This window comes from Paralichthys olivaceus, chromosome 3 (genome assembly GCF_024713975.1).
Source record: "Paralichthys olivaceus isolate ysfri-2021 chromosome 3, ASM2471397v2, whole genome shotgun sequence".
Taxonomy (NCBI): domain Eukaryota; kingdom Metazoa; phylum Chordata; class Actinopteri; order Pleuronectiformes; family Paralichthyidae; genus Paralichthys; species Paralichthys olivaceus.
The window spans coordinates 18,064,739-18,089,557 of NC_091095.1; the positions used below are offsets into that span (position 1 = coordinate 18,064,739).

General features: G+C 41.0%; 1 protein-coding gene across 8 annotated transcripts in view; it reads left to right on the forward strand.

The window, feature by feature from the left end:
* The window catches only part of sbno2b (strawberry notch homolog 2b), a 60,438-nt gene extending 36,788 nt beyond the window's left edge, over positions 1 to 23,650 (forward strand). For 4 of the 8 annotated variants that reach the window (XM_020081146.2, XM_069522293.1, XM_069522295.1 and 1 more), the window contains 28 exons: positions 1,643 to 1,819; positions 3,112 to 3,198; positions 4,306 to 4,411; positions 4,531 to 4,691; positions 4,799 to 4,932; positions 5,111 to 5,201; positions 5,316 to 5,459; positions 6,087 to 6,204; positions 6,297 to 6,402; positions 6,573 to 6,726; positions 6,821 to 6,997; positions 7,297 to 7,394; positions 7,978 to 8,060; positions 8,436 to 8,618; positions 8,856 to 8,977; positions 9,058 to 9,189; positions 9,301 to 9,436; positions 12,332 to 12,444; positions 14,426 to 14,497; positions 14,685 to 14,793; positions 14,883 to 14,954; positions 15,058 to 15,201; positions 15,560 to 15,654; positions 17,111 to 17,203; positions 17,326 to 17,457; positions 17,926 to 18,002; positions 18,292 to 18,482; positions 19,002 to 23,650. In XM_020081146.2, coding sequence (XP_019936705.2) covers positions 1,643 to 1,819; positions 3,112 to 3,198; positions 4,306 to 4,411; positions 4,531 to 4,691; positions 4,799 to 4,932; positions 5,111 to 5,201; positions 5,316 to 5,459; positions 6,087 to 6,204; positions 6,297 to 6,402; positions 6,573 to 6,726; positions 6,821 to 6,997; positions 7,297 to 7,394; positions 7,978 to 8,060; positions 8,436 to 8,618; positions 8,856 to 8,977; positions 9,058 to 9,189; positions 9,301 to 9,436; positions 12,332 to 12,444; positions 14,426 to 14,497; positions 14,685 to 14,793; positions 14,883 to 14,954; positions 15,058 to 15,201; positions 15,560 to 15,654; positions 17,111 to 17,203; positions 17,326 to 17,457; positions 17,926 to 18,002; positions 18,292 to 18,482; positions 19,002 to 20,350 — 4,656 coding nt within the window. In that variant the 3' untranslated portion in view covers positions 20,351 to 23,650. The remainder of the gene's footprint in view (positions 1 to 1,642; positions 1,820 to 3,111; positions 3,199 to 4,305; positions 4,412 to 4,530; positions 4,692 to 4,798; positions 4,933 to 5,110; positions 5,202 to 5,315; positions 5,460 to 6,086; positions 6,205 to 6,296; positions 6,403 to 6,572; positions 6,727 to 6,820; positions 6,998 to 7,296; positions 7,395 to 7,977; positions 8,061 to 8,435; positions 8,619 to 8,855; positions 8,978 to 9,057; positions 9,190 to 9,300; positions 9,437 to 12,331; positions 12,445 to 14,425; positions 14,498 to 14,684; positions 14,794 to 14,882; positions 14,955 to 15,057; positions 15,202 to 15,559; positions 15,655 to 17,110; positions 17,204 to 17,325; positions 17,458 to 17,925; positions 18,003 to 18,291; positions 18,483 to 19,001) is intronic. The other 4 variants (XM_020081147.2, XM_069522294.1, XM_069522296.1 and 1 more) reach the window with 2 other exon arrangements.
* The last annotated feature ends 1,169 nt before the right edge of the window (positions 23,651 to 24,819 follow it).

The following is a 24,819-nucleotide window of genomic DNA, read 5'->3' on the forward strand; positions in this document are numbered from 1 at the left end:
GCCTGCAAGATATCTTCAGGTGAACTGTGAGTAATGGTTTATGGGCAGCTATGACAGAAGTCTCAGTGTTATTCAGCAGCAGTCAGTTGTTGGGATTGAGTCAGCATCTGACTGATCATTTATATCTCTTTTTGGACAGTTTTTTACTTTGAGCTTTCAGATCTCTATCGTACTTCCTCTAACATTCATCTTTAACCATAATACCATATTGTGCTTCAAACCTACTCATCAACACTGTCAGCATCTACAGATGTCAGCATGTTTAAATACATGACATGCAGAAATGTTTAACTGTATAAGTCAATTTTTTTTTAGACTGTTAGGATCTTTTTTTATTGTAATAGTCTGCAGCACAAGCAACCAGACGCTGACAAAGATGCCAACTTGGAGAGACAACAAGATTTGTTTAACACAAGTGTTTTTGGTGATAAGGGCTGATGCCAGCATCAATTGCTGTAAAGCAAAAAAGTGCTTTCTGCAGCGGAATGTATACATCATGTCCTGCCTCCTGTATGTGCTTTCCCCCTGTCTCCCAGTCTCTGGAATTAATTTAAAGTAACCAGTGACCTGTTTTTGTTTCATATTGACCCAACAGACTTGAGAGTGGTAACGCTCTTTTTATCTAGCTCTCAGAGAAAATGAAATTGAGACTATTTGCCACAGTGTTGACGTTCTTTTACTGAGTTTATGTCTGAAAACAGCTCTAGCTTTGCACAAAGACAGGGGGAAGTATGTACTTGTCCTTCTCATCTCATTCCATCAAATGTGGAAGTGTCCCTTTAAAGGGAAGCAAACAGTGACATGAATAGCTGAATGAACGAAGTGAATGAAGTCGGGCCCTCAGGGTTGTGCTTAAGGCAGCTTCATAGTACGGTTTGATTTACATAGAGGCTTTAACTGGAACATGGGGGTGTGGGTATCTCCACACATGGTCCACAGAAAATATACATGTATACAGTCACGCAGCCAACCAATAAAATGAAGAGCTCCATACTTCCAGATACAGAAACAGCAATCCTGCAAAGCTTGTCATGTTCTCCTGTGTTCCCTGCTGCCCATCACTCAAGTCCTATCTCTCCAGAGCCATGTTTATAAGTCTCATGGGGCCCAGGGGTGCCAGTGAGGGGCTAGTTAAAGAATATGACATGCTAATGGTTCAGAAAGGATATGAATAGAGAGGCGGCTGGAATGCAGCCATGACTAAAAACTCTCTCACACACACTCAGACATACACACACACCCACACACCCACACACCCACACACTCACACACACACACACACACACACACACACACACACACACACACACACACACACACACACACAGGCACTCTCATTATGTTCGCTTTCCATTTAACATGCTCACCCTCACACATCTGTGTATGATTAGATTTGTTTAGGCTACTGGTGTTACTGCCAAAAGAGTGTAGTACTGGCTGGTATCCAGAATGAATGTGCCACCATTATTGTCTGGTACACTACACACACACACACACACACACACACACACACACACACACACACACACACACACACACACACACACACACACACACACACACACACATACATATGCTCTGCATTTTGTCCTGTTTCTGAGGTCAAAGTATCTAACACCTCCTTTCTTCCCTCTGCCTTCAGGACCTGTCCTGCATTGATGACCTCTCCACAAACTCTCTGTTCTCATCTCCGGCCGACTCGCTGTCGGAGTATGCCGATGCCCAGTCCTTCATCAGCACGGATAACTTGGAAGCGGTGCCCACCATCTGGGACGTCAGCACTAGTACCACCACCACACCAGCACAAAGCCAGCTAGAGGTCAGCAGCAAACACGTCATTGCCACAGACATTCATGAACATGCCAACACCTAAACCTACAACTATTCTGTAGCTTAGACATTTTATAATAAGCACATGCATGTCTCTACTGCAGTTAGACACCTTCCACCAGCAGGAAACTTGTTCTCACTCAAATTAATACTGATCTTGCATGTTGCCGTAAGTTTCACACTTACTTGGGATATTCACTTTGAAGCTGTGTTTTTGTAGACAAACATTATCCACATGAGAACTCTTGTTTTGACCAAGGCTTCAGTGCAATCTACTCTCAACACGATTGTTTTCTTTTATGAATATTTCATCTGATAGCACGCAGAGCAGGGCAGACATGTGGCACCAGGGTTGATCAAGGGATTTTCCCAGAGTTAGACACCTATTTTATTGTGTAAATGACTGATGTTGACCAGTCATCTCCTCGGGAATTAACAATTATTTGCGGTGATCAGTAGTTTTGAACACATTTCTGAAAAGTTTTATCAAAAGCTCAGATGGTTGAAAAATAATAAAATAAGTGCCTGTGTGTTCAATGTATAAAATTGAACACAAATGAAGATAGATGCCCTTTGAACATTAACATTGTTTGTAGCCAATGTCTTCAAACACTTTTCCAAATAATCAATATGAAATCAAATGTTTGGACATTGCTGCCAGAGAACATCGGGCCTCTATCGTACCAGTTCATATTGTTTACCGTTGTCGCAGTGGAGCACAAAGAGTCAAAATTGCAGAGACATGCACAAGATGCTGTAAATAATAAATATGATTGTTTTTGTTATGTAGCATTCCTTCAAAGACACTTGTGGAACTGTACTAAATCACAGTTTCCACGCTGGTTATCTGAGGAGAGCAACTTCATTCTAAGGCTGTTGTTCTTCCATCGTTGCTCACGTTGCCGTACAGGCCTCTTTGAATCAGAAAGGTTGAACAATATCTTTTTGATATAAATCAGAGTACATTTATTTCTCTCAACCTCTGAAAGCCTTTTATGCTTTCCTTTTCATTGTGCCCTCATTTCATCCATTATGTTTCCCAGACGCACACAGCTTTATCTGCCTTTTGTTGTTGTTGTTGCCTGCTTTTCACCACCAGAGAACAAATTGCATTTTGTTGAGTGCTGCTCCATCAGACATCCCTGAAGTCACATGCTCTCATGCACATAAAGACAAACACATGCACATTCACAATGATCACTCAAGTTTTTTTTATTTTTTGTGCATTTGGCATGGTGTTTATTTAAGTTTGTATTTCTTCATTTTATGTTCTTTTGACAGCAGAATGGCAGCAGCAGGTTTCATGGCTTGGCCAGTTTGGATGATATAACTGCTATTATCAGCACCCCACCTTTAGGAGGATTCCAGGTAGCCTTATCGACCTCTCCGATCGTATGTTGCAAATGAATCCTCGCTCTTTGACTAGATGAGCCTGCGTTTCTCAGTAATGCAGATATATGCATCTTGCATCATATATTGAAACAGCAGTTGTTTGTTTGTGATACAAGATAGGCTTCAGACTGTTTTACATAGAAACATAACATGCCACTAATCTAAGAGTGAGGGATCAGTTATTGACAGACCGATGCATGAAGGAAGTAATTTGTGTTGAGTGAAACTGGGGCTGGGCAATAAACCAATAGCAATAATTTTTGCGATAGTATTTTCATCAATAGCAATATAACAAAATTCCAATACATATAGATATATTGCTTATGCATTGTTTAAGTACAGTGAGGAGCTATAATACATAATTTATCAACCTCAGATTTGTTAAATGTTTTACTGCCTATCAAGTGTTAGTCATTCTCTGCTCATAAACATAGATTTCAAAAACCACAACGGTAAAAAAAAGTAATCTGTTTTTAAATCTAAAACACATGATGATGTGAAACTTTTTATCTTGATATAATATTTGGTTGTATCACTCAGCCCTTAGTGAAACTGTAATGTTGTGCCTTCTTTGACGAGTCTTCATTAAACCAAATAATGAAAGCTTTGATGCAGGTTGCATATTTTGGACACTCTGCAAAAGTACATTGCACAAGGATATAAAGAAAATAATTTGATTTGATAATTATAAATAAGAAAATATACTGTGACAAGAATAAAAGCTGTGTAATATTGACTTCTCTGTCAAAATGGGACCCTCCTCATTTCCAGTTTTCTTATATAACATTCTCCTGAACATGTAAATTACTTTTCTCTGTCAACAGACAATTATTTGAAAGCACATTTTTATTCTCCTGCATAAGTTGGTTAATGTGCCTTCTCAATTAAGCTGTTTCAATCTTTCATCTGTTAATATTCCTTGATAATCAATTCTTCATGTGCTCCGCTAACATCTTACTAACTGCTCACCCACTTCTTACTGTTACAGTCGCTTTCTAAAACCATCTTCACCTAAGCTGAAAACAACTCCCAAAAGCAGCTATTGTTGAATTACACTTTCTGATAAAAAATCTTTTTTTCCAGGCTAAAAGAACTCAGACTCCACCAGAGGAGGAAGAGGATGCTGAGGAAGAAGAAACAGAGGAACTGGGACATGTAGACACATATGCTGAGTACAGACCCTCGAAATGTAGGTCGCTAGACTGAATGTCAACATTCACATCGACTTATATGCATTTTCCTTTTTTATATGACATGACGCTCAAGCAGCTTTCATTAACATGTCTGTATTTTTTTCCCTCTCTTCAGCCACCATAGGAATCTCTCATCCTGACATAGTGGTGGAGACCAACACACTATCCAGTGTCCCTCCTCCTGACATCACATACACCCTCTCTATCCCTGAGTCGACTATTAACAGTGGCTTGCTGTCCGCTCTGCAGCTAGAGGCCATCATCTATGCCTGCCAGGTAAACACACAATGTGCACTTATATTTCATGTTGATTCTGTGAATGAGTCATGCTTTGGTTATATAGGTGCCTTTTGTTCATGTGTTTGCTCTTCTTGTGCCCCCAGCAACACGAGGTGATCCTTCAGAACAACCAGAGAGCAGGCTTCTTGATCGGAGATGGGGCAGGGGTCGGAAAGGGTCGCACTGTGGCAGGAATCATCCTGGAGAATTACCTTAGGGGAAGAAAGAAAGCACTGTGGTAAGAGAGATCTACTTAACTGGTTGACCCCATCCAGGAGATATAAGACAAGCTTGAAAGCTCAATAACTGTAGTCTCATCTGTTTATGACTGTGGTTTATGTGCAGTTGTATGCCAGGTTATACTGAGTGTGTTTGCGCGGTAACAAAATTAATGAATTTCCTGTTCCTGCCCTCAGGTTCAGCATATCGAATGATCTGAAATTTGATGCAGAGAGAGATCTCAAAGACATAGATGCACCGATTATTCCTGTGCATGCCTTAAACAAGGTGAGTTTTAGTTTGACAAACTGCAACAGTTTAAGTCATATGTGCATTAGAGGAGAAGAGGAAACAAAAGTAAGATGTTTTCTTCAGTTTAAAATGTTTGATTTATTTTTCCAGATAAAGTATGGAGACACAGCTACCTCAGAAGGAGTCCTGTTTGCAACTTACTCTGCGCTGATAGGAGAAAGCCAAGCTGGAGGGCAGCGGCGAACGAGAATTAAACAGATCCTGGACTGGTGCAAGCCAGACTTTGATGGAGTTGTATCCTTTCATTTTAGTTGCCATCACATGCTTCATCTGTGCAGCACAGACTGACACTGTATAGCCGTATTCAGACATGAACTATCTTCAGATATAAAGAAGACTGATGTAGATTCTCCTCTCCGACGTATTCGCAAATACAGAGAAATCTTTAGAGTGTTCAGGTGAGGGGTGGCGCAGCATGCAGGACGCTGGGCATAATGTTTTTAATTCTGCTGCGGAGATCACATGTATTTTCTTTGTTTATATCACATCAACACTGGTGTCTGCCCATATCACCAAAAGCTCTGTAATTTTGTCTTTCTACATTGCCATCTTTATTGGTGTCTTCTTCTTAATAGCTCCTCTTTTCCATCCCGAGATAATTGTTTCCTTTTCGCTTTTTTATTTTTTTATTTTTGCATGTGCAGCGTGTTGTGAATCCTCTGGGTTACTCCTACTGTTTTCTCACACAGGCTCATTCGGACATTATGCATATTTTTATGAACAGGCTGGCAGGAGAGACTCCAGAGAATGTCTGGAGCAACTAACTCGGACATTTGCGTACAAAAGAACATACTTACATCCAACAGTCGTTTTAGACATTGCACCACTGTGTTGTTTGCCCTTAACCTTTCACCATTACAGATTATTTTTGATGAATGCCACAAAGCCAAGAATGCCACATCCACAAAGATGGGCAAGGCAGTGCTTGACCTGCAAAACAAGCTGCCACGGGCCAGAGTGGTGTATGCCAGTGCCACAGGTAAGACGACGAACACATAAAACACACATTCATACACCCAATCCAACACAGCTGAAAATGTTAAATATTTATTTTGGTCTTCTCCGCCACAGGTGCCTCTGAGCCAAAGAACATGATCTATATGAGCCGCCTGGGAATCTGGGGTGAGGGCACGCCCTTCAGAGCATTCGATGACTTCCTGCACACCATCGAGAAGAGGTCAGTAGCATTGGATGCTACAGAAATTCACTCTGAACATTAAGTCTTCATTTCAATCATGTGAATACATGTGTTCCTACCACTGCGCTAACTGGGAACCAGTCTGCAGGTATGGCTGCTTAACCTGTGATTTAATTATGTTGACTAATGTATATGCTGTTTGCATACAGAGGTGTCGGGGCCATGGAGATTGTTGCCATGGACATGAAAGTGAGCGGTATGTACATTGCCAGGCAGCTGAGCTTCTCAGGGGTATCTTTCCGCGTTGAAGAGATCAGACTGGACAGTGACTTCAAACTGGTCTATAACAAAGCTGCCAAACTGGTGAGCATCAAGCCTCTCACAAACTGTTTTTAATATGTGTGAGTTAAAAAACATATTACATTAAACTAAAAATCAAAATGGAATCTGTGTCCAGTGGGCGGAGGCATTGCAAGTTTTCTTGCGTGCAGCGGATGAGCTGGGCCTGGTTAGCAGGAAGTCTCTGTGGGGGCAGTTCTGGTCGTCTCACCAACGCTTCTTCAAATACCTCTGCATCGCTGCCAAGGTCCGCTGCCTGGTGGAGCTGGCCCAAAAGGAGCTGCAGGCCGGAAAGGTCAGTACAACACACTCTGTAACACTGAGTCATATTGTGTATGTGTTTAATCTTGAAAATGAGGAGTGGAGAAAGACTTTAAGCATAGGAAATATTTAGTGTTATATAGGGTTGTCAATACTTTGCTTGTCTACAGTAACAACTTGTATGTTATTTATTTCATCTTGTCTACACCCGAGCATGTGTTTCCAAAAGTGACTTTTTTTGGGTTGAGATTATCAGAAAATGCTGTTAACAGATCAGTGTCTTATTCAAACTATTGACTTCATCGAAATGTATTACATTTTATTCCTCCACAGTGCATCGTTGTTGGCCTTCAGTCGACCGGAGAGTCTCGTACCAGAGAAGTCCTGGATGAGAATGATGGACATCTGGACAGATTTGTCTCTGCAGCAGAGTGAGTACAATCTGGAAAGAATTGTCTGTTTGTTTGTATATTGATACATATATTCAAAAGGTAATTTACTAAAAATGACAGCAGTAAAGTTTTTGAGAAGTTATTATTGTCTGTTTGCCATGTCAGTCATGTTAGATTCTATTTTGTTGCTTCAACACTGGCAAACGATTTCCCAAGCCGAAGGTCCTCACCGCTTACATTCTATAAATGAAGTATTCAGGCCATGTGGTTTCAGTCCGCACCATTTATCCTCAATGAGGCCAGGCATTATTAGCAGCTATTTAATTATCAAACATCTTATCCAAGAGTAACAAGAAAAGGGGAGAGGTGCTAAGTGCTCTGAACTTGTTTGACTCCAAGCCTCTCACAGCAGACATGCCTGAGTGTCTGAGTAGAATAGATCTCACACACACACACACACACACACACACAACATATTCATTTGCCTGTCAGCTCCTGACACTGATAATGAGAACGCATCAGGAATGTACGGAGTCTAACTGGCAGACCTGCCCTGGGTCGTCCCGATCACTTTCCAAAATAAATAAGTTTCTTTTTGCTCTTCTCTTTCTTTTTGCTTTAGGGGAGTATTCCAGTCTCTGGTATCGAAGCATTTCCCTTCAGAGAAACAGAGGAGAGAGAAGGCACCAGGCAATAAGAGAAAACGTAAGTGAATAGAAGGCCAATGTCGCCATAGCTGCTTTCAGACATGCACTGGAGTCCGCAGATCCTCTGTATTTTCTCTGGAGGAGGTGCATGTGTGAACGCAAATGTGAGACACTCTGCAAATGTGAGACTGCAGTTTCTATGGACTTTATCCTCCTGTCCTCCTAGTACAAAGCCTGGAGAAATCCAGAAGTAACAATTTAAAAGTGAACAAAGCATTGATTGTACATATATATTTGTGTAAATCGGTTGTTTGTGGCATATTTGATACAAATTAAAAACACTCTTCTTCTACATTAATTTCTTGAACTGTTATAAAAAAGATTGCAAATGTTTTGTTGTTTCAATTCTAACTTTAATTTCATGTCCAATCAGGGAAGCCTAGAGGGCGCCACCACAAGGTACCCAAGCACACGGTGGACAGCGGCGGTGTGATCAACATCACTGATGACAGCAGTAGTGACTCCGACGGCATGGACACAGACTCCAACTCCTCACCCGACTCCCTGCTGGACAACGATGATGTCATCTTTGTGAACCACACTAGCTGCCAGACAGGTAGGGAGGTGCTTGTGTGATCTTTGGTTTGTGTTGTCAGGAGGGTGGTGAAGACACCAACTCCCACAATCCTACGCTGCTTCACATTGTTATTAAAACTAGGTCTTTTGTTATTGTTCTGATGGAGAGACCCCTAGCAGCCGAAGTTCCATATTATACGTTTAAGCTTCTGTTATTTTAGTGACTCTCACCTGTTTGAGTTAGATGGTTAAAGTCCCCTCTGCATTATGTTCACAGCGAGGATAGAGGAGATGAAGCAGGGCCTCCTCAACAAAATATCCCAGCTGGGAAAAGAACTACCTCTCAACACCTTGGATGAGCTCATTGATAAGTTTGGCGGACCAGATAAAGTCTCAGAGGTACCAGCCTTACACTCAGAAACTCTCCAGCTGTTGTTTTTACTTGAGGCATGCGAACAAAAGTATTGTTTTGTGTGCAGATGACCGGTCGTAAGGGTCGTGTGGTTCGGCGTCCTGATGGCAGCGTCCGTTATGAGTCACGGGCTGAGCAGGGTCTCACCATCGACCACATCAACTTAAAGGAAAAAGACCGCTTCATGGGTGGAGAGAAGGTCGGTGCTTCAATAAATCTTTCATTTTGAGACCGCTAGTAACGTGCTGCTTTCTAAACATTGTTTGTGAAAGATTCCCACCAATAATCCAACCCTCTCTCTTTTTTCCAGTGTGTGGCTATCATCTCAGAGGCAGCCAGCTCTGGGATTTCCCTGCAGGCGGACAAACGAGTGAAAAACCAGAGGCGCAGAGTCCACATGACCCTGGAGCTACCTTGGAGTGCAGACAGAGCTATTCAGCAGTTTGGTGAGTCAAGTAGTTGAATCTTTCAAATTAAAAGGGTCAGTAAAAGCTTCAGAAAAAAAAGGGACATTTTTCTTCTTGCCTTTTAAAAGTAACTGCCACAGAAGAGGACTGAAGAAACTCATTACATCTCATGCCACCTGAAACAATACGTGACTTGTAACGTAAAAAGCAGCAACCTTAGGGTCAAAGGATATCAGGAATGTTAAGAGAGAAATTTGTTTAAGATTAGTTTCTTCTTTAATGCCAGAAACCATTCATAGCCTAATTTTATTTCTCACTCTTGTGTATAGGTATTTTTTCAAATTAGGACAAATGTGTCATCTCAGTGAAACTCTGCAGGTTATGAGAGGTTGTGGTTGCTTTCGGCTATTTCATATGGTAAATTCCAACCGTTTCAGTTATTTTGATACTGAAGATCAGTCCTGCTCTGACGCAGGTGACAAAGATTTAGAAAAACTTTCACTGCATCTTTTACACACACACAGACACACACACACACACACACACACACACAAACACAATGGACTGAACTCTCTGCCACTCTTGTAATCAGTTATGATGTGTTGACAGATGAGGCAGATGTGTGTTCCCAGTGTGTAGATGGTTCGTCAGTGCTGCTCTCAAAGTAGAAAAGATCTGGAATAAGTTGAGTAAAGACAGTCAGTCTGCTTCATGGCAATCTGGTAGATGTGTGGGAGACGTACAAATCTGTAATATGTAAATGAAGGAACACTGTGACGCTATAATTGTCATAATGTGTAAAGCTACTCACTTGTATTATCATGGCTTCCATAGCTGCTTTCAGAAAATGTCAGAGTGAGCCCATGTGAGCATACACCCATGTTTTGCATCATGGGCTGTATCTGTCAAACAGAAGTAGAAATGGTAGAGAAAGGTAGAATGTGTGTGCGCAAATCATGAACAACCTCTGATTAAAACAATGCTTTCTGGTGTTGGAACAGGCGACCTGACAGAGAGCGTGTGGGGTTCAGATTCATGTTTGTCTGCTCTGCTCTCAGCTGCTCTTCACCTTGTTTTTCTCTGGACTCCTCAACCGGAAAACAAAACATTTTATTGATCCTGAGCTGATCAATCACTTGATTAATCGATCATAGTCCTTTCCCTTCCACTGCTTGTATTGGTCACTCAAGTGTCTAACCCTAACCCCAAAATCAAGGGAAACAGTATATAGTTAACTAGATCAAATGATCTCTAGTTAAATATAACAAAGGACATCTTTAGACCAGTTTCCATGGCGATTTTTCTTACTACACAACGTGGCTACCATTGGGGTTGTTGTTTTTTTTTATCAGGAATTGTTAGGCACACCTGTTTACTTGGATATATACGATTGATATGATTTTGGTGGTCAGAGGGCAAGGTCATGGTGGCCTCTTGAATGTAATATCTCTAAACCAACTGGGGGGATTTCCTCCAATTTTTGAGCAGTTGTCACTCAGATCAGCTGATCAGATTTCAGTGGTCAAAGGCCACAGTGACATATATACGAATTTGGAAAAAAATATTATGTAGACAAAAACTACACTACACAAATACATTGTGATCTCACTGATGAGCTCCTCCTCTGAGGTTAAAGGCGAGTTAATCTAAAGCCATTTTCAGACATGACCTGTGGGTAAAGGCCAGAGAATTGGGTTACCTGCAGTTTGCCTTTCACACATGCACAACACAGTGGGAGGTTCTCTGTACAGACGCATTTACAACAGCAACAAATCCTCTGCATTATTCAGGCCAAAGGTGGAGCAGACAGAGGCAGGAAGCGACGTATTAACCACGTGGTGGAGATCACGTGATTTAATCATTAAAAAATTATAAAATCACATAGATACCGTTATCACCCAAAACTAAAAACCTTTCAAACAGCCAGTCTTGAATGTCAAATTTACATCAAGGCAACTTTCCTCTCCGAAATCTCCCTCTTTACGTCTCCTTACACTTGTACCGTACTTTATCGGTGAACCCCTTAATCTACCACAGCTGCTCAACTGTAAATACAATTAACCTAAGCCTGGGGTCTGTGACATGACATCATGGTTTTCAGGTTGCCCACCATGGCTGTGGTTCCCAGGGGGCTGTTTGGTGGAGCACAGACCTGGAGAGCAGATCCCTGCTGTGAATAGACAATCTCTCTCCCCTCCTTTAGCTCTGAAAAGTCCTTACCGTTCTGAAAGGGAGGGTTAGGAAACTTCTCTCAACTCTGAGCAAGGAGGGAACAGAAATTTGGGATGTGGAGGTGTGGATGACTATGTTGCTAGGTTTGAAACATGTTATTGAACAAATGGAGAAACCAATAGTCCTAGAGACAGACTTTTGTCTCTTTATCAAGATATGGCATAATTATGAACACCCTGTTTAAAAGCCATACTTTCAAACTATTTGATATCATTCAGGGCACCAGAATGTGAGCATTTTGGTCGCACATGCGAATAACTGAATAACTTGATAACCCAATTTTATCCTCTGCTTAAGAAACTCTAGAGCCTCTTACAACTTCACCCTACGCCAAACAGCTTTCAGCTGAAAAGTTATTTTTGAGGCTAAGATGCTTCATGAATAACTTCTATCTTTACCACAATCAAGTATTTTTGTCAGTTTATGAGCATGGTTTACTAACCAAGTTATCTTTTGTTCCTGTCATCTGGACAGTCTTTCTCAAGAATTCTCTTAGTTAGTTTTAAGTATGGAGGGAAATTCTTAGGAAACATCATGATTCTAAGAATAGTATCATTTCATTACTGGAAGCAGCTTTTTGTATCGGGAAGCTTCTGGGATACAGCTGCACATTTCTTGTTATTCAATGTCACAGATCTGCTTCTGATTATTTATCTGTTTTACACCGATCTCATCACCATCATCTTCTCCTTGTCTTCTCAGGTCGAACCCATCGGTCTAATCAGGTGACGGCCCCAGAGTACATCTTCCTCATCTCAGAGTTGGCAGGGGAGAGACGTTTTGCCTCCATTGTGGCAAAGAGACTAGAGAGCCTGGTAAATATAACTGCCTTATGAATATATTTGTGTGAGTCCGCGCGTTGCATTTATTCTTTTTTTAAAAAATTTTTCACCATCATGTTTACTTTATTTTATCCTTTAAACTGGTTGAAATCTGACACATGGGGAAATAATCCTTTTCATCTTGTTGTTGTATGGGGTGTGAAAAGAATTGTTCCATTGTAAACACAGATCGGTATTTTATGTTTATTGATTGTTGCCATCGACACTTTCACTTGCATCTTTGCCCTTTCCTCAGCCTCTGTCCTTCCTGTTTTGTGGGGTATTCCCCACTCAAGACGCTCTCTATTGAAGCTCTTTTGTTGTTGCTGCGCTTGATGATACATCAATTCTCCTCTGCAAACCTCAAGAGATTTTTTGGTCTTTCCCCTGATTCGGCTCCATAATGGAAAACTGAATAAGCAGAAAAAAGGGCCAAGGAGCTCGTCTGGATAATTTATAAGTCTATGGTTATTTTCCACAATTATCAATGCATTTCAGCACAAGCAGTCATTTATTTCCATGGTGACACAGCATGACAGTTCTTTTTGGGAAGAGGGCGAGGAGGGTTCGAGGGGATGGCAGTTCCAGGAAGTCGTTCCTGTGTCTGCCAGCCCCGTTCGGTAAATCTGCATCAAGAAAAGGTCACATCTCATCCACTTGCCGGCCTGAACCCGATATAACACACACACACGCAGAGTCCCTTTAGCTAGACAGCGGAATACCTTTGTAACAGGCTAACTACAGATCAGCAGTGAAGTCATATTTGGCTCAGACATCTCTTTGTTATGGAATCTCAAAGCATTTTTCTGTGTGGGTAGAGACCACAGCTGGTTACAAGGCTGGTCTGCTGCTGACTTGGCTTTGTGTAACATTTCTTTCACCTCCCTCGTAGTTTAGTTAAAATCTGTTAAGCCCTGAAAACCGTCATAAAGCAGCCAACAAAGTCATGTCAGGAGTCAGCTAAAGAAAAGTTTCCACCTCACACCTCATTGGCTTCCTCTGACACAGTGCCACAGACCAGGCAGGGTAAAATCAAATCAAATCAAATTTTATTTGTATAGCCCAAATTCACAAAACACATTTTGCCTCAGAGGGCTTTACAATCTGTACAGGTAGTGACACCCTCTGTCCTTAGACCCTCGGTTCGAGTGAGGAAAAACTTGCCCACAAAAAACCCTTTTAACAGGGTAGTCACACTATTTAGTGTGTGTGTGTGTGCGTGCGTGTAATAACTTTTAACTGCATTTAACAGAGTTTGGATGATTCAAATAAGATAACTGTCAAAGGTTCCACATACATCAATAATAAACCACAGAGTTATATCAGAACTATTGTAAAAATATGTCAAATGGTGTTTGATAATTTGGCTGATAAGTAAAAATTTCAAACATTTAATGGTTTCAGTTTCTCCAAATCGCAGATGTCTTGGCCTCCTTGTCTCATACATCTGAAGATATCAATAGACCAAGTGGCATATGGAAAAAAAACGAATTAGCAGTTTGACTGATTTTGAAAAAAGATGTAGATTGCAGCTCTAAGTGAAAATGGTTGTTTAAGTGTTGACAGTGGAGAGTGCACTGTGAAACAATCTTCAAACCATCAGGTGCCGTTTTAAAAGATTTAAAAAGTTAATGCAATGTACATAACGTCCACATGACAATCATGATAAGTAACTCTGAAGGAGAAGAACAGAGTTATTAGAATTATTTTAGGTCCTCATTGATATGATGATGTTACAATGTAATTTTATTGTTATCTTATAGGAATTGTATAGTCACCATATATATCAATCTATTTGTGAGTTGTTAGTTGTTGAAGTAATTTCCTCTCATGCCTAATCCGAGCATTGAGGTCAGGTTGTATGTGCGGGTTAGGTTTCATCACTGTGTCGTCTGTGTTAATATCATCACGCTCCGATGGCTGCAACTGTAGCAACTTCTGCTACTAATAATTATAATATTAATTTGCTTTGCAGGGGGCTTTAACACACGGAGACAGAAGAGCCACTGAATCCAGAGACCTGAGCAAGTACAATTTTGAAAACAAGGTGAGCAAATTTAAGAACTTCTGGACTTTAAAATTCTCACCTTTAAAGAATAAAGTGCTTCTTTTTCATTCAACTACTTAGATCTATCTCTCCTTTAGCAGTGCACGGGATCTCACATGTAAACTGTTAAGTTGTGTTTCTAAACTGCTGAAAGCTCCGTCTGAAAGACTTTCCTTTTCCCCTGCAGTACGGTACCAAGGCTTTGGATAAGATCACCAAAGCAATCCTTGGCCACATAGAGAACAAAGTGCCCCCTCCCAAAGGTTACCCAGGAGGTGATGCCATCTTTTTCAGAGGTATGTCAGCATCTGTAAACAAAGAAATGACTAAATCAGAGTTAAACTGTGATTCATCAGTGAAACAAATATGTTTTTCTTTATTTCAGAAATGAAACTTGGAATGATGGATGTAGGGATCTTTTGTAAGGAGCCGCGCTTTGGGATCAGTACAGAGAAAGGTAGAGTACTAAAAGACAGACATACACCTCAGCCACATTGTGGGATCATCTGTCAACAGACAAGTAGTTGTAATAACTGTTTTGTGTTCTGTTTTTATCTCAGACTGCAGCATCACCAAGTTCCTAAATCGTATCCTGGGCCTGGAGGTCCACAAGCAGAACTATCTCTTCCAGTACTTCACTGATAACTTTGATTATCTAATCGAGAAGGACAAGAAGGAGGGCAAATACGACATGGGAATCTTAGGTAGGAACAAGAGTTACTCAGAAATATTAAGGTTAATTGAAGTAATCAATTATTAATCCTAATGAGATTCAAAATAACAACAACAAAAAAATTAATGGGATCTGCTATCACCTTAGAATGCATTGAGAGACCTTTTTTCACTCATACTAGACTACAACTAAGTTATGAAGGAATTATATTGGTATTGTTTGTAGACCACACAGCAGTTACTGTTCCTCTCATCAGTTATGTGTGTGTCAACATGCAGAACGTTCAGACTGGACTGTAATTGGCTCTTGAGGATTGATTTTTAAAACCTCTAATCATTTTATGTGTGTAATTAATTTTTGGTTCACATGTGCTGTTGTGTCTCTGACAGACCTGGCCCCAGGTAATGATGAGATCTATGAGGAGAAGCAGGAATCTTTCCTGACAGTTGGAAACCCTCAGGATGGACAGGTTGTTCTCTATAAGGTAGGTTAGGTGTATCAGTGAATAACTGGTCTCCATTATGTTGTGAGACAGTGGTCATATCCTGGGTTATCGTGTCCATTGCTGTCTACAGTGAAAATAAAGTGTCCCCTACATGGATCTGTATCTCGATCAGAGGTTCCCAAACCAAACTGTTAACCCATGACCCCCAAAATAACCGTGGCAAAGACTTGCAACCTCCGTTATCCAAAAGGCTATTGATCTGAGCCAATTCACTTTCATGCACAGGTTGCAATGATTGTTTCTGTGGTGCTGTAAATTACACTGCAGTAGCTAATGCTGTCACACGAAGACAAACAGAGAAGTATTTTTCAGGTTTTGTCACATTTATGGTTAAAATACGCTATTTTGAATTTTAAAACTGTATTTGATTTCTGGAAATCATCTTGCAACACTCCATCTGTGACTCACAATCCTCCAGGGGGTCCTGACCCCTAGTTTGGCAACCACTGATCCAGATATCAGCCTGGGGAGGGGCAGCAGGTAGTCTGATCAGCACAGACATTATGCAAGCCAGGACCAGTCTTTTTTTAAAAGCAGGTAAAGCTTGCCTTTCGGGTTTTTTCTCCCCTTTGCATCAAGTCCGATGTAATGCACCAACAACTCTTGTCAAACGTTGTTACTGTCACTGCCGATCAGAGCTGGAACTGTTGAAAACCTGTCTAATGCTGAGTCATTTGACCCAGGAGAGAATGCTGATTGTATCCATTCCCATTGCAGACAGAAGCCAGATGTTAGCAGGTGTTTGTGGGTTTATTTGACCAGTGAAAAAGGGGCTTAAGACGTGGCTTTTTTTGCCTTGAAAAAAATGAACACTACTTTGTTTCACTGGGCATTGTGAATCAAACAGATCTTTAAATACACATGATGTCTAGAAAGCTCAAAGCTATGGTTTTCAAATCTTCAGATTTGTCCACTAGATAGTTCATGTTCAATGGCAAGTGTTTAAAGACCCCATGTACATGACTCATACCAGTGTCTATTTATTAAGATTTTTAATTGCACAGTTTTGCATGGCTAAATACAACAGTGTAATTTGATCACTCTCACACGTAACTAGAGTAGAAACATCTGCAGTTGAATAAGGTTTGAGGCCAATTTGCTTGCAGTTCGACTGTGATCATACAGGATTAGCCCAGGGCTGAGGAACCTATGTAGACAATAGTTGTAGGTGGGAACAGGATAATTACTAGTATATCCTGCTTTTAGCTGTAGGCTGCAGGCTAACCTGCATTTGACATTTCAAAGTTGGCAGCAGAACAGAATGCGGCACAGCCAGGACCAGTTTAGCAAGTTGGGTTCATGCCTGGGTTTGTATAACTATATGTTTTGAATTATGCATTCAGTTTTTATGCAAGAGTGTGTCTCACTTCAGGAAAGCGGTTTATGGTTGTTTGACAGTTTAGCTCACGCTTAGTCTTTTTTTTGGCCCTTGCAGATCAGTGTCGACAGAGGTATGCCCTGGGATGAGGCCTACAACAGGTCATTGAAGCTCAGCGGCCCTGATGAGGGATTCTACCTGTCCCAGAAGGTGAGTCCTTCTTATTGATATAATCCATACGCACAGAGTAACAATGTGATGTCACAGTTGATGCTCACTGAATCTGGATTTTCTTCCAACAAAAATTCACTGTCTGTGTGGCCTCTCCACAGCTGCGAGGAAACCACCCATGTGTGCTGCTGGCTGAGCAAGGACGAGGCAAGAACTTCATCGTCTTCAAGCCCAATATCGGCAAGCAAAGCCACCCAGAGAGCCTGGAAAACCTACACCAACGTTACCGGAAGGTAATGACCCAATTTTCTTGTCAGTGACTGTATGAAGTCTCAGTTTATTTGAGAAAAAATTGTCATTGCGGGAAAGGTTTGATATTAGACGGAGGCTGCACATTTTCAGGGGCGATTCCGCATGTCTCCTGAAATTATTTGATGTGAAGTCGTCATTTGGATTATTTACAATGTGGAGTCTGCTGCCTCCTTGTGGCACTGCAGGAGCAATGGAACAGGCAATGCTCAAGGCATATAAATATGACAGCGGGGAAGTTGAAGTTCCTTTTGCTTCTAAATAACGCTGTTCCTAGTTCCCTTCCTCCCTACACCAACAACAGATTATATATGTAGGGGAAACCTAATATTACTTTCGGTTAGATGTTAAAGACACCTCATTATTATCAAAGTTCCTGTGTTGTGAAAGATGTAAATCTACAGTTTCATCATGAAATCTTTGTAAAATTCTGCGCATGCTTCTTCCTGCAGGTGACTCCAGAAGAAGCCAGAGACAGTTGGGAGAACCAGTTCACCTTCTCCTTCAAGAAGTGCAGCCATGCCAACTGGTAAGCAGGAATCCACACTGTCCCGTGGGATTAATGGCTCACCACATGCAATCAGCCTGGTACTTATTAGGATTCAGTTAGGGTGCTTTTAAGGTCAGGGGCCATTCCCAGGGATTTGCAGATCACCTGAGAACTCATGAAACAATGACTCGCAAGTAACACGTGTGCCTTCTTCGCATTCTCATGCTAGTACGGCTCCTCAACCTGGTATACATAAGCATTTGGATAAAAATATATAGGCTTTTTGAATGTATGGATGAATTGTTTTTCTTCTCTTACTTCTCCTTAGGAATGGGAAGTGTAAGAAAATTGAGGAAGGCCAGGAGTGTCTGCAGGGCATGCGGCTGCGTCAGTACCACATGTTGTGTGGTGCTCTACTGCGTGTGTGGAAGCGAGTGTCCGACGTGGTGTCTGACATCACCAGCTCCAGCATCTTGCAGATTGTCCGTCTTAGAACAAAGCAGCACAACAAGCAAGTCGGTAAGTACATCACCCTTCAAATAATCTCACCAACCTTGTGACTATTTGTACTAGCTTTCTAAATATCTCTCAGATTTCACACCTGTATAAACTTTTAACCCGTAGATGAAGAGAAGACCCAGATTTCCAGATGAGTTGTTTTGATGGTAGCATACGATGTTTTCTGACAAGTTCTTATGACATAAAATGTTTTTTATTTGTCTCTATGAGCACTACGTTTATACTAACCGGCTTAAGATGCTATCAGCCCCAAAATAAAGAATGTGTTGCAGTTCAGTACAGAGAGACAGCCATGAAAATATGAAAGTGTTAGGACACCTACTGGAGAAGCAGTGTATGTTCAATTTTCTCTGCGCGGCAAATATATAAAAGAAAAGTACAAATATGTATCATATAGTGGACCTCTGTTTACTGCTGCTGGTTATACATGTGCTAATGATTTTTACATGTGTTAAGTTACCAATAGATTTGACTGTTTTCTCACAACTAACTGGCCTGACCTGTTCTCTCCTATCAAAGGTATCAAGATCCCAGAGAACTGCGTGGCCCGTGTGCGGGAGGAGCTGTTGCTAATGGACGAGGAGGTGAAGAGGAGGCGAAAGGAGAAGGAGCAGCAGGCCGTGGAGCAGCGGCTGGCCGAGGAGCGCATGCGTAAAATGGAGCAAGATAACAAGCACCTCCTGGCGAATCTGTTCAACCAGAAGCCCATGCTTAACCAGTCCCTCGCTCAGTCTCTCACCCAAAGCCAGATCCTCAAACTGAAACTGAACCAAAACCCTCTGTTGAGGACACAGACTGGGAGCTTCTCTCAGTTGCAGAGAATGCCAGGCCAGAGCCAGTCCGCCTTACAGCCACCCTCCCAGAGCTTACCCCTGTTGTCCTTACAGAGAAATCCCAGCCAAACGCAGCAGCAACAACGGACCCATAACAGCTGGCCCAACAATCCCACCACCAACAACAGCAACAACAGCAACAACCAGGGATCTCTGCCCAATGCCGTTAGCCTCAGCTCCAATTTCTCTCAGTTTTACCCCCAGTCTTTCCTTTCCTCTTTTCCACAGCTGAAGAACCCGTCTCTTCCACTCAATCAGGCCACACTGTCTCAAAGCTTGTCTTCCAAGAATCCCCTGAATGAGATCTTGGACCTGACTGTCAGCTCCTCGTCGCCCTCCCCAGACAGCACGGAGGGCGGGCTGCCTCTTGATACTCTGGCCGGACACGCATCATTCGACTTTAACCTGGAGTCTCTGATTTCCCAGAGTGCATTGAATGCCCAGCACGCTGCACAAATACAGCAGCCTCTTTTGCTACAACAGCAGCACCAGCAGCAGCAACATCTGCAGGTGACACAACAGCAGCAGCAGCAGCAACAGCAGCAACAACAGCAGCAGCAGCAACAACAACAACAACATCTGCAAGCGACGCAGCAGCAGAATCACAACCTGCTCACCAATAACCACCATCAGAACCTGTTAGATTTATTTGACGTGCCCCTTTCTCCCCAGATGCCCACACAGAAAGTCAGCCCTTCATCCTCCGCTTCCTCCTGCTCTTCCTCCACGTCCTGCGCCTCGTCTGTGTCAAACAACCTGGTCTCTCACGTGCCCGGTGGTCTCCCACCTGCATCCACCCTCATCCCAACATCATCCCCCTCTTCTCTCTTCTCCAACCCGTCCTCCTCTTCTTCTCTGTTTCCCAGCCCTTCCCCTTGCTTCTCTCCCTCCTTTCTACTCCCACAGTCCGACTCTCTGTCCTTACCCAACGGCCACTGCAGTTCTGCCACTCTCGACGTCCGCGAGGCGCTGAACAGCATGCTTCAGGCCGGTCCAGATCGCAAGTCTGTCATCCAGTACCTGCCACAAGACTGAGAGCTTAGTTATGTCAACAGCTCGGACTGTATTTTTCTTAAAGTATTTTTTTGTTTGAAAGCAGATTGCGTCTTGTTTGCTGCTGTCTACGATCGCACCCTCGGACCTATTCCCTCTCCCCTCAGGGCCTATAGTCACGTCACTGCCTGTCCTGCGCTCTGCTCACCCCCTCTCTCTACCCACCTGTAGCATTCACCTGCTTGAGGCTGTCGAGGTGATGGCGGGCTCGATCAACACCAGATTTCTTCACCAAAGTGTGTCCTCCACAGTGAAAGGCAGCTGTTAAAAGAAAAGTGAAATAAAAAAATCACGTGATAACTGTATTTTATTGAACATGCGAGCTGTCCAAACAAAAGCTCATTCTTCGAGGTGTGGAAATCTTAAAAATAAAACCTCCCGCTGCTGATTTTTTTGTACGAGGAATGATCAGCGAAGTTGCTGGAAGCTCGAAATGCCTTTCCCCAGTTAACACCACATCTTTTTCGACTTTGCTTTACTGTTACTTCGCTTCTCGGCCATTTGTCTTGGCTAAATCAAGGCTGTATGCAAGGCTTGGTTTAAGTGAAAACAAAAGATGGTGTTGAACTGGAAGACAAGGAGACAAAAAACAGAAAAACATCAAATCTGTTAGCTGATTAGCCATGAAATGCCTCAGTTTTCATTCTTTCCTCTACGAGCTCCCTCTTGTTTCTCTCCCTGCCTGTATGAACACTAGAGTGAGGAAAAAGGGAGAGGAAGAGCAGTCTGCTGTTGCGAACAGTGCCTTTGGAGAAATCTATAAATGCAGTCTAAAAATCCATGTAGCCTAATGTATAGATTTGTATTTTTGAGCATTGGTTTTGATTTTTATTTAATATGTTGTATTTCTATTTAACTATTAGCCCCCCTTTAGTCAGTCGTTCATCGTTTGTGTTACACTATGCTGGTGGCGGCTTTCAGGAAGAAGCCTCCATCAAGCCTGTATGTGCTTGTTTGATGGTCTGTGGAGCCGTGACATGTGCTGGGAGCTCAGTATGGCACAAACAAGTCGAGCAGCATTGATAAAGAAAATCTTTTCTTTTTCTGTCCTTTTTTTTTTTTTTTAAAGCTGACAGTAACATTGAGCGACATGACTCCTGATTTGATTTGGCTTTGAATTTCTCAGGAAAGTCTCAAGTGTTTTTGTGGGGTTGTTTCATGTGTCATTTTTCATCAATGATGGGAAATTTACATAGTTTCAGTCTTGAATTACAGATGATGACAAAGAATTAAATTCTCTCAAGGTTTAAGAAGAAAACCCTTTTGTTTTGTAATACTTTGACAGTATCAACACTTTTGGTTACGTTTTCTCAAACACTGGGTTCAAGAAGAGTTCAAAATAAAACAAATATCTACAGAAACTTGTTTCCATTTCAGGCTTTACTGCTATAAAAAAAACTACGTTTGACACGTGTAGACTTGTAACAGTAGGTCTTTAAAAACCTGTGAGATCTGGCCATCTACGAGTGAAACCGATGCACTGTTCATGACAAGATGTTGGGATACATTCAAGTGATCAAAAAGCAATAAAACCATATTCTACATTTGAGATGGAACAGAAAAGCCTCATTACTGTTAAAGCTCAACAGGCAAAGCTTTATAGCTTCTTTGCATGGTATGAATCTTCTTTTTTCTGTTTTGCTTCAAAGTCTTTCATTTAATCAGAGTCAACCTTTGTACAGTGAGTTTTCCGGGATGAGCGCAATGCGTTCTTGATGTTTTAGTCATCGTTATTATAAAAGTTATTGTTATTTATATTTAAGGGAAATTTAGATTTTAGATATGTTATTCTGCTTATTAGAATAGTTAAGAAAAATGTTTGGTCAGGGACGTATGTTGTTGTCAAGATTGCTATAAAACAAATTCTATTATAACCTGCCACCAAATAAGATTGCACTGTTCTGTACTGCTGTACAGTGTCTGGATTTATTTTGACTCATTTCATTTCGCTTTTTTTGTTGTTGTTTTCTCAAGTACAATTGTTTCTCCAACTTCTTCTGTCAGGCCTTCAGTTCACAGAGAGATACCAAAGTATTCCACGAGACACCCCTAAAGTTACTGGCTCTAAGATATCAGACCTTTTTATCAATCTCAGGAAGAAAAACCTATAAGAGGTTTAACAGCGGGGCGTTAACAGAAATATATCATTTTCCCCTAATAACAAGTGGTGAAACTAACCAATACACGTGCTGTCTTTTCTTAACTTTGTGCTGTGACTCTTGCTGTATTTATGTTTTAGACTTAATGTGATGGGTTTGTAGTTTGTCCTTGTGAAGATGTCAGTGATTCTACATGTTTATGCCTTCTTAGGGCAAAGATCAAATGCTGTTTCTTTTTTAAGGAACATGATTTTTCTGTGGATGTTTTTATTTGTATTTTTTTTTTTTCCTCGTAACTTTTTGCAGTCGTCGGACGTTTAATTCCTGTTGAAGCTGACAGACATTTGAGTCGATGTGCACCCAGGTTATACTGAAACGTGCAATTGATCAGTCGCAGCCTTTTCTCTCTCCCTAAGTGTAACAGCAGTTTAGGTTCATAGTGACTCACTCACTCACAGTATATACGCTCAATTTTTTTTTTATTGCAGAATCTTGAAGTAGCACGTTTTCCTCGTACCCTTGTTAATTTTGCTTTCAATATTCCTCATCAGGCACATTCCAAGACATCAGTCTGCAAAAGATTTGCCTTCGACTCTGTGTGTTACAGTCACACAAATAAAGCTTTATGCATTTGAGGGATACAGAGCATCTTTAGGAAGAAAAAGCTTCTTTTTTTTTTAAAACAAATCATTTAACAGTGTAGTAAGGCCTTTTATCATTTTGTTATCATTTTGCACTAAGAATGGCATAATCAAGTTACTGTTCTCTTGTTGGTTATGATTGGGCGTTGCAAGCTTGTTGTGTTTCTTATCTTCGATGGATTGCTCTGTGTATAGTGAACCATCTCTCCTGTTTCTCCACCGTTTGCATATTATATAAATGTTATTACTCTCAAATAATTTATTGCTAACAAAAAAAATGAAACAAAAAACATGCTACTGATTGTATGTATTTTTAAACAAAGCCTATTTTTTCTGTACAAAAAAGAAACTGTGTTCAGCACTTTTATTCTGGGTTGTGCTTTTGTTTTCTATATATTTATAATTTAGATCCAAATGTATATATTGTAAAATTTGTGCCTTTCGACTAATTCTTTAAAAAGGTTTTCTACTCATTAAAGGAAGGACTATATGAAATTGCAATCTTAACTTTGTAAACAAATAAAAACTTGAAGATTGCTGAAGCCGAGCTTTGTTTGTTCGAAGGTTATCCCGCCAAGTTTAAAGTTTAAGAAAAAGGCTTTGATCGTATTTCCTGTGGCTTCATTGTGGTTTCACATAGGAAGAGACAGCATGTGAAACGACACACCTCATTTGTTTAAACAACTAACGTTAACTGTGATGATGATATGGGACACATATAAACTGCTGTGATGAAAAGATGCAAAGTTCACTCAGATAGACACTAACTTTTTATATATAGGTATATGAGTGTTTCTGTTTTCTGCCTCACACACAATATACTGTTATTCTTCTCCAAGCACAGCTATAGTTCGTATTTACTTTGCTGATAAAGATTTAATTTATAAAATCCAAGATCAGTTCATAAAATGTGATTTATTTATTATAGACAGTTCTAACATTTGGCTCCCACGTGAGCCAACAATATATGAAATTGGTGCTTACGTATTGGTGCACAACAGAGAAATATACATAAATATAACAGTGAAAATGATTAGTCATTCTGCTGAAAATAGCTCTAGACCTTTACAAACTTAAGACTTTTGGAGCAGGAACCTGTGTTAACGTTTTATGTTGATGCATTGCAATTGAATCAGAATAGCCCTGAGTAGAGCACCAAGGTCCATGTGTTCAGATCTGCATCAATATTGAATGAGTTCTTTCTTGGTCCATATCCCATCCTTCCCGCAAGTTTTCTGGAAATCCAACCAGAGGCTTCTGCACAATCCTGCTGATAAAAAACAAACTAACATGAAAACGTAACCTCTGTGGAGGAAATAAAGAAGTAAATAACCAGAGTATAATCTTCCAATACTGATAAAAAGTACAGGCTGCTCTGAGCTCAGTAACCAACCAGAAGTCTTAATATTTACATAAATGAATACAAAAAAGTAGTTTATCTGTACTAAATTATATATACTGATGATAATCTCACAATGATGGATGAATTGCTGAACAGTCTGGTTTCAGGTTTCAATGCTACTTTCTAAACAGCTGTTAAAATGAGGGGGCTGTGTTAGGGAGGGCGAGGGCCCATTCACGCATGATGGCGTGGGGTCCCATCATATTGAAATCAATGCATCTACACACTCACAACAAGATATGTAAAATTATAAATCAAACAAGAGTCTCTATTTCAAATGTCAAGTTCCCTTTTATAGCTGTAAACAAA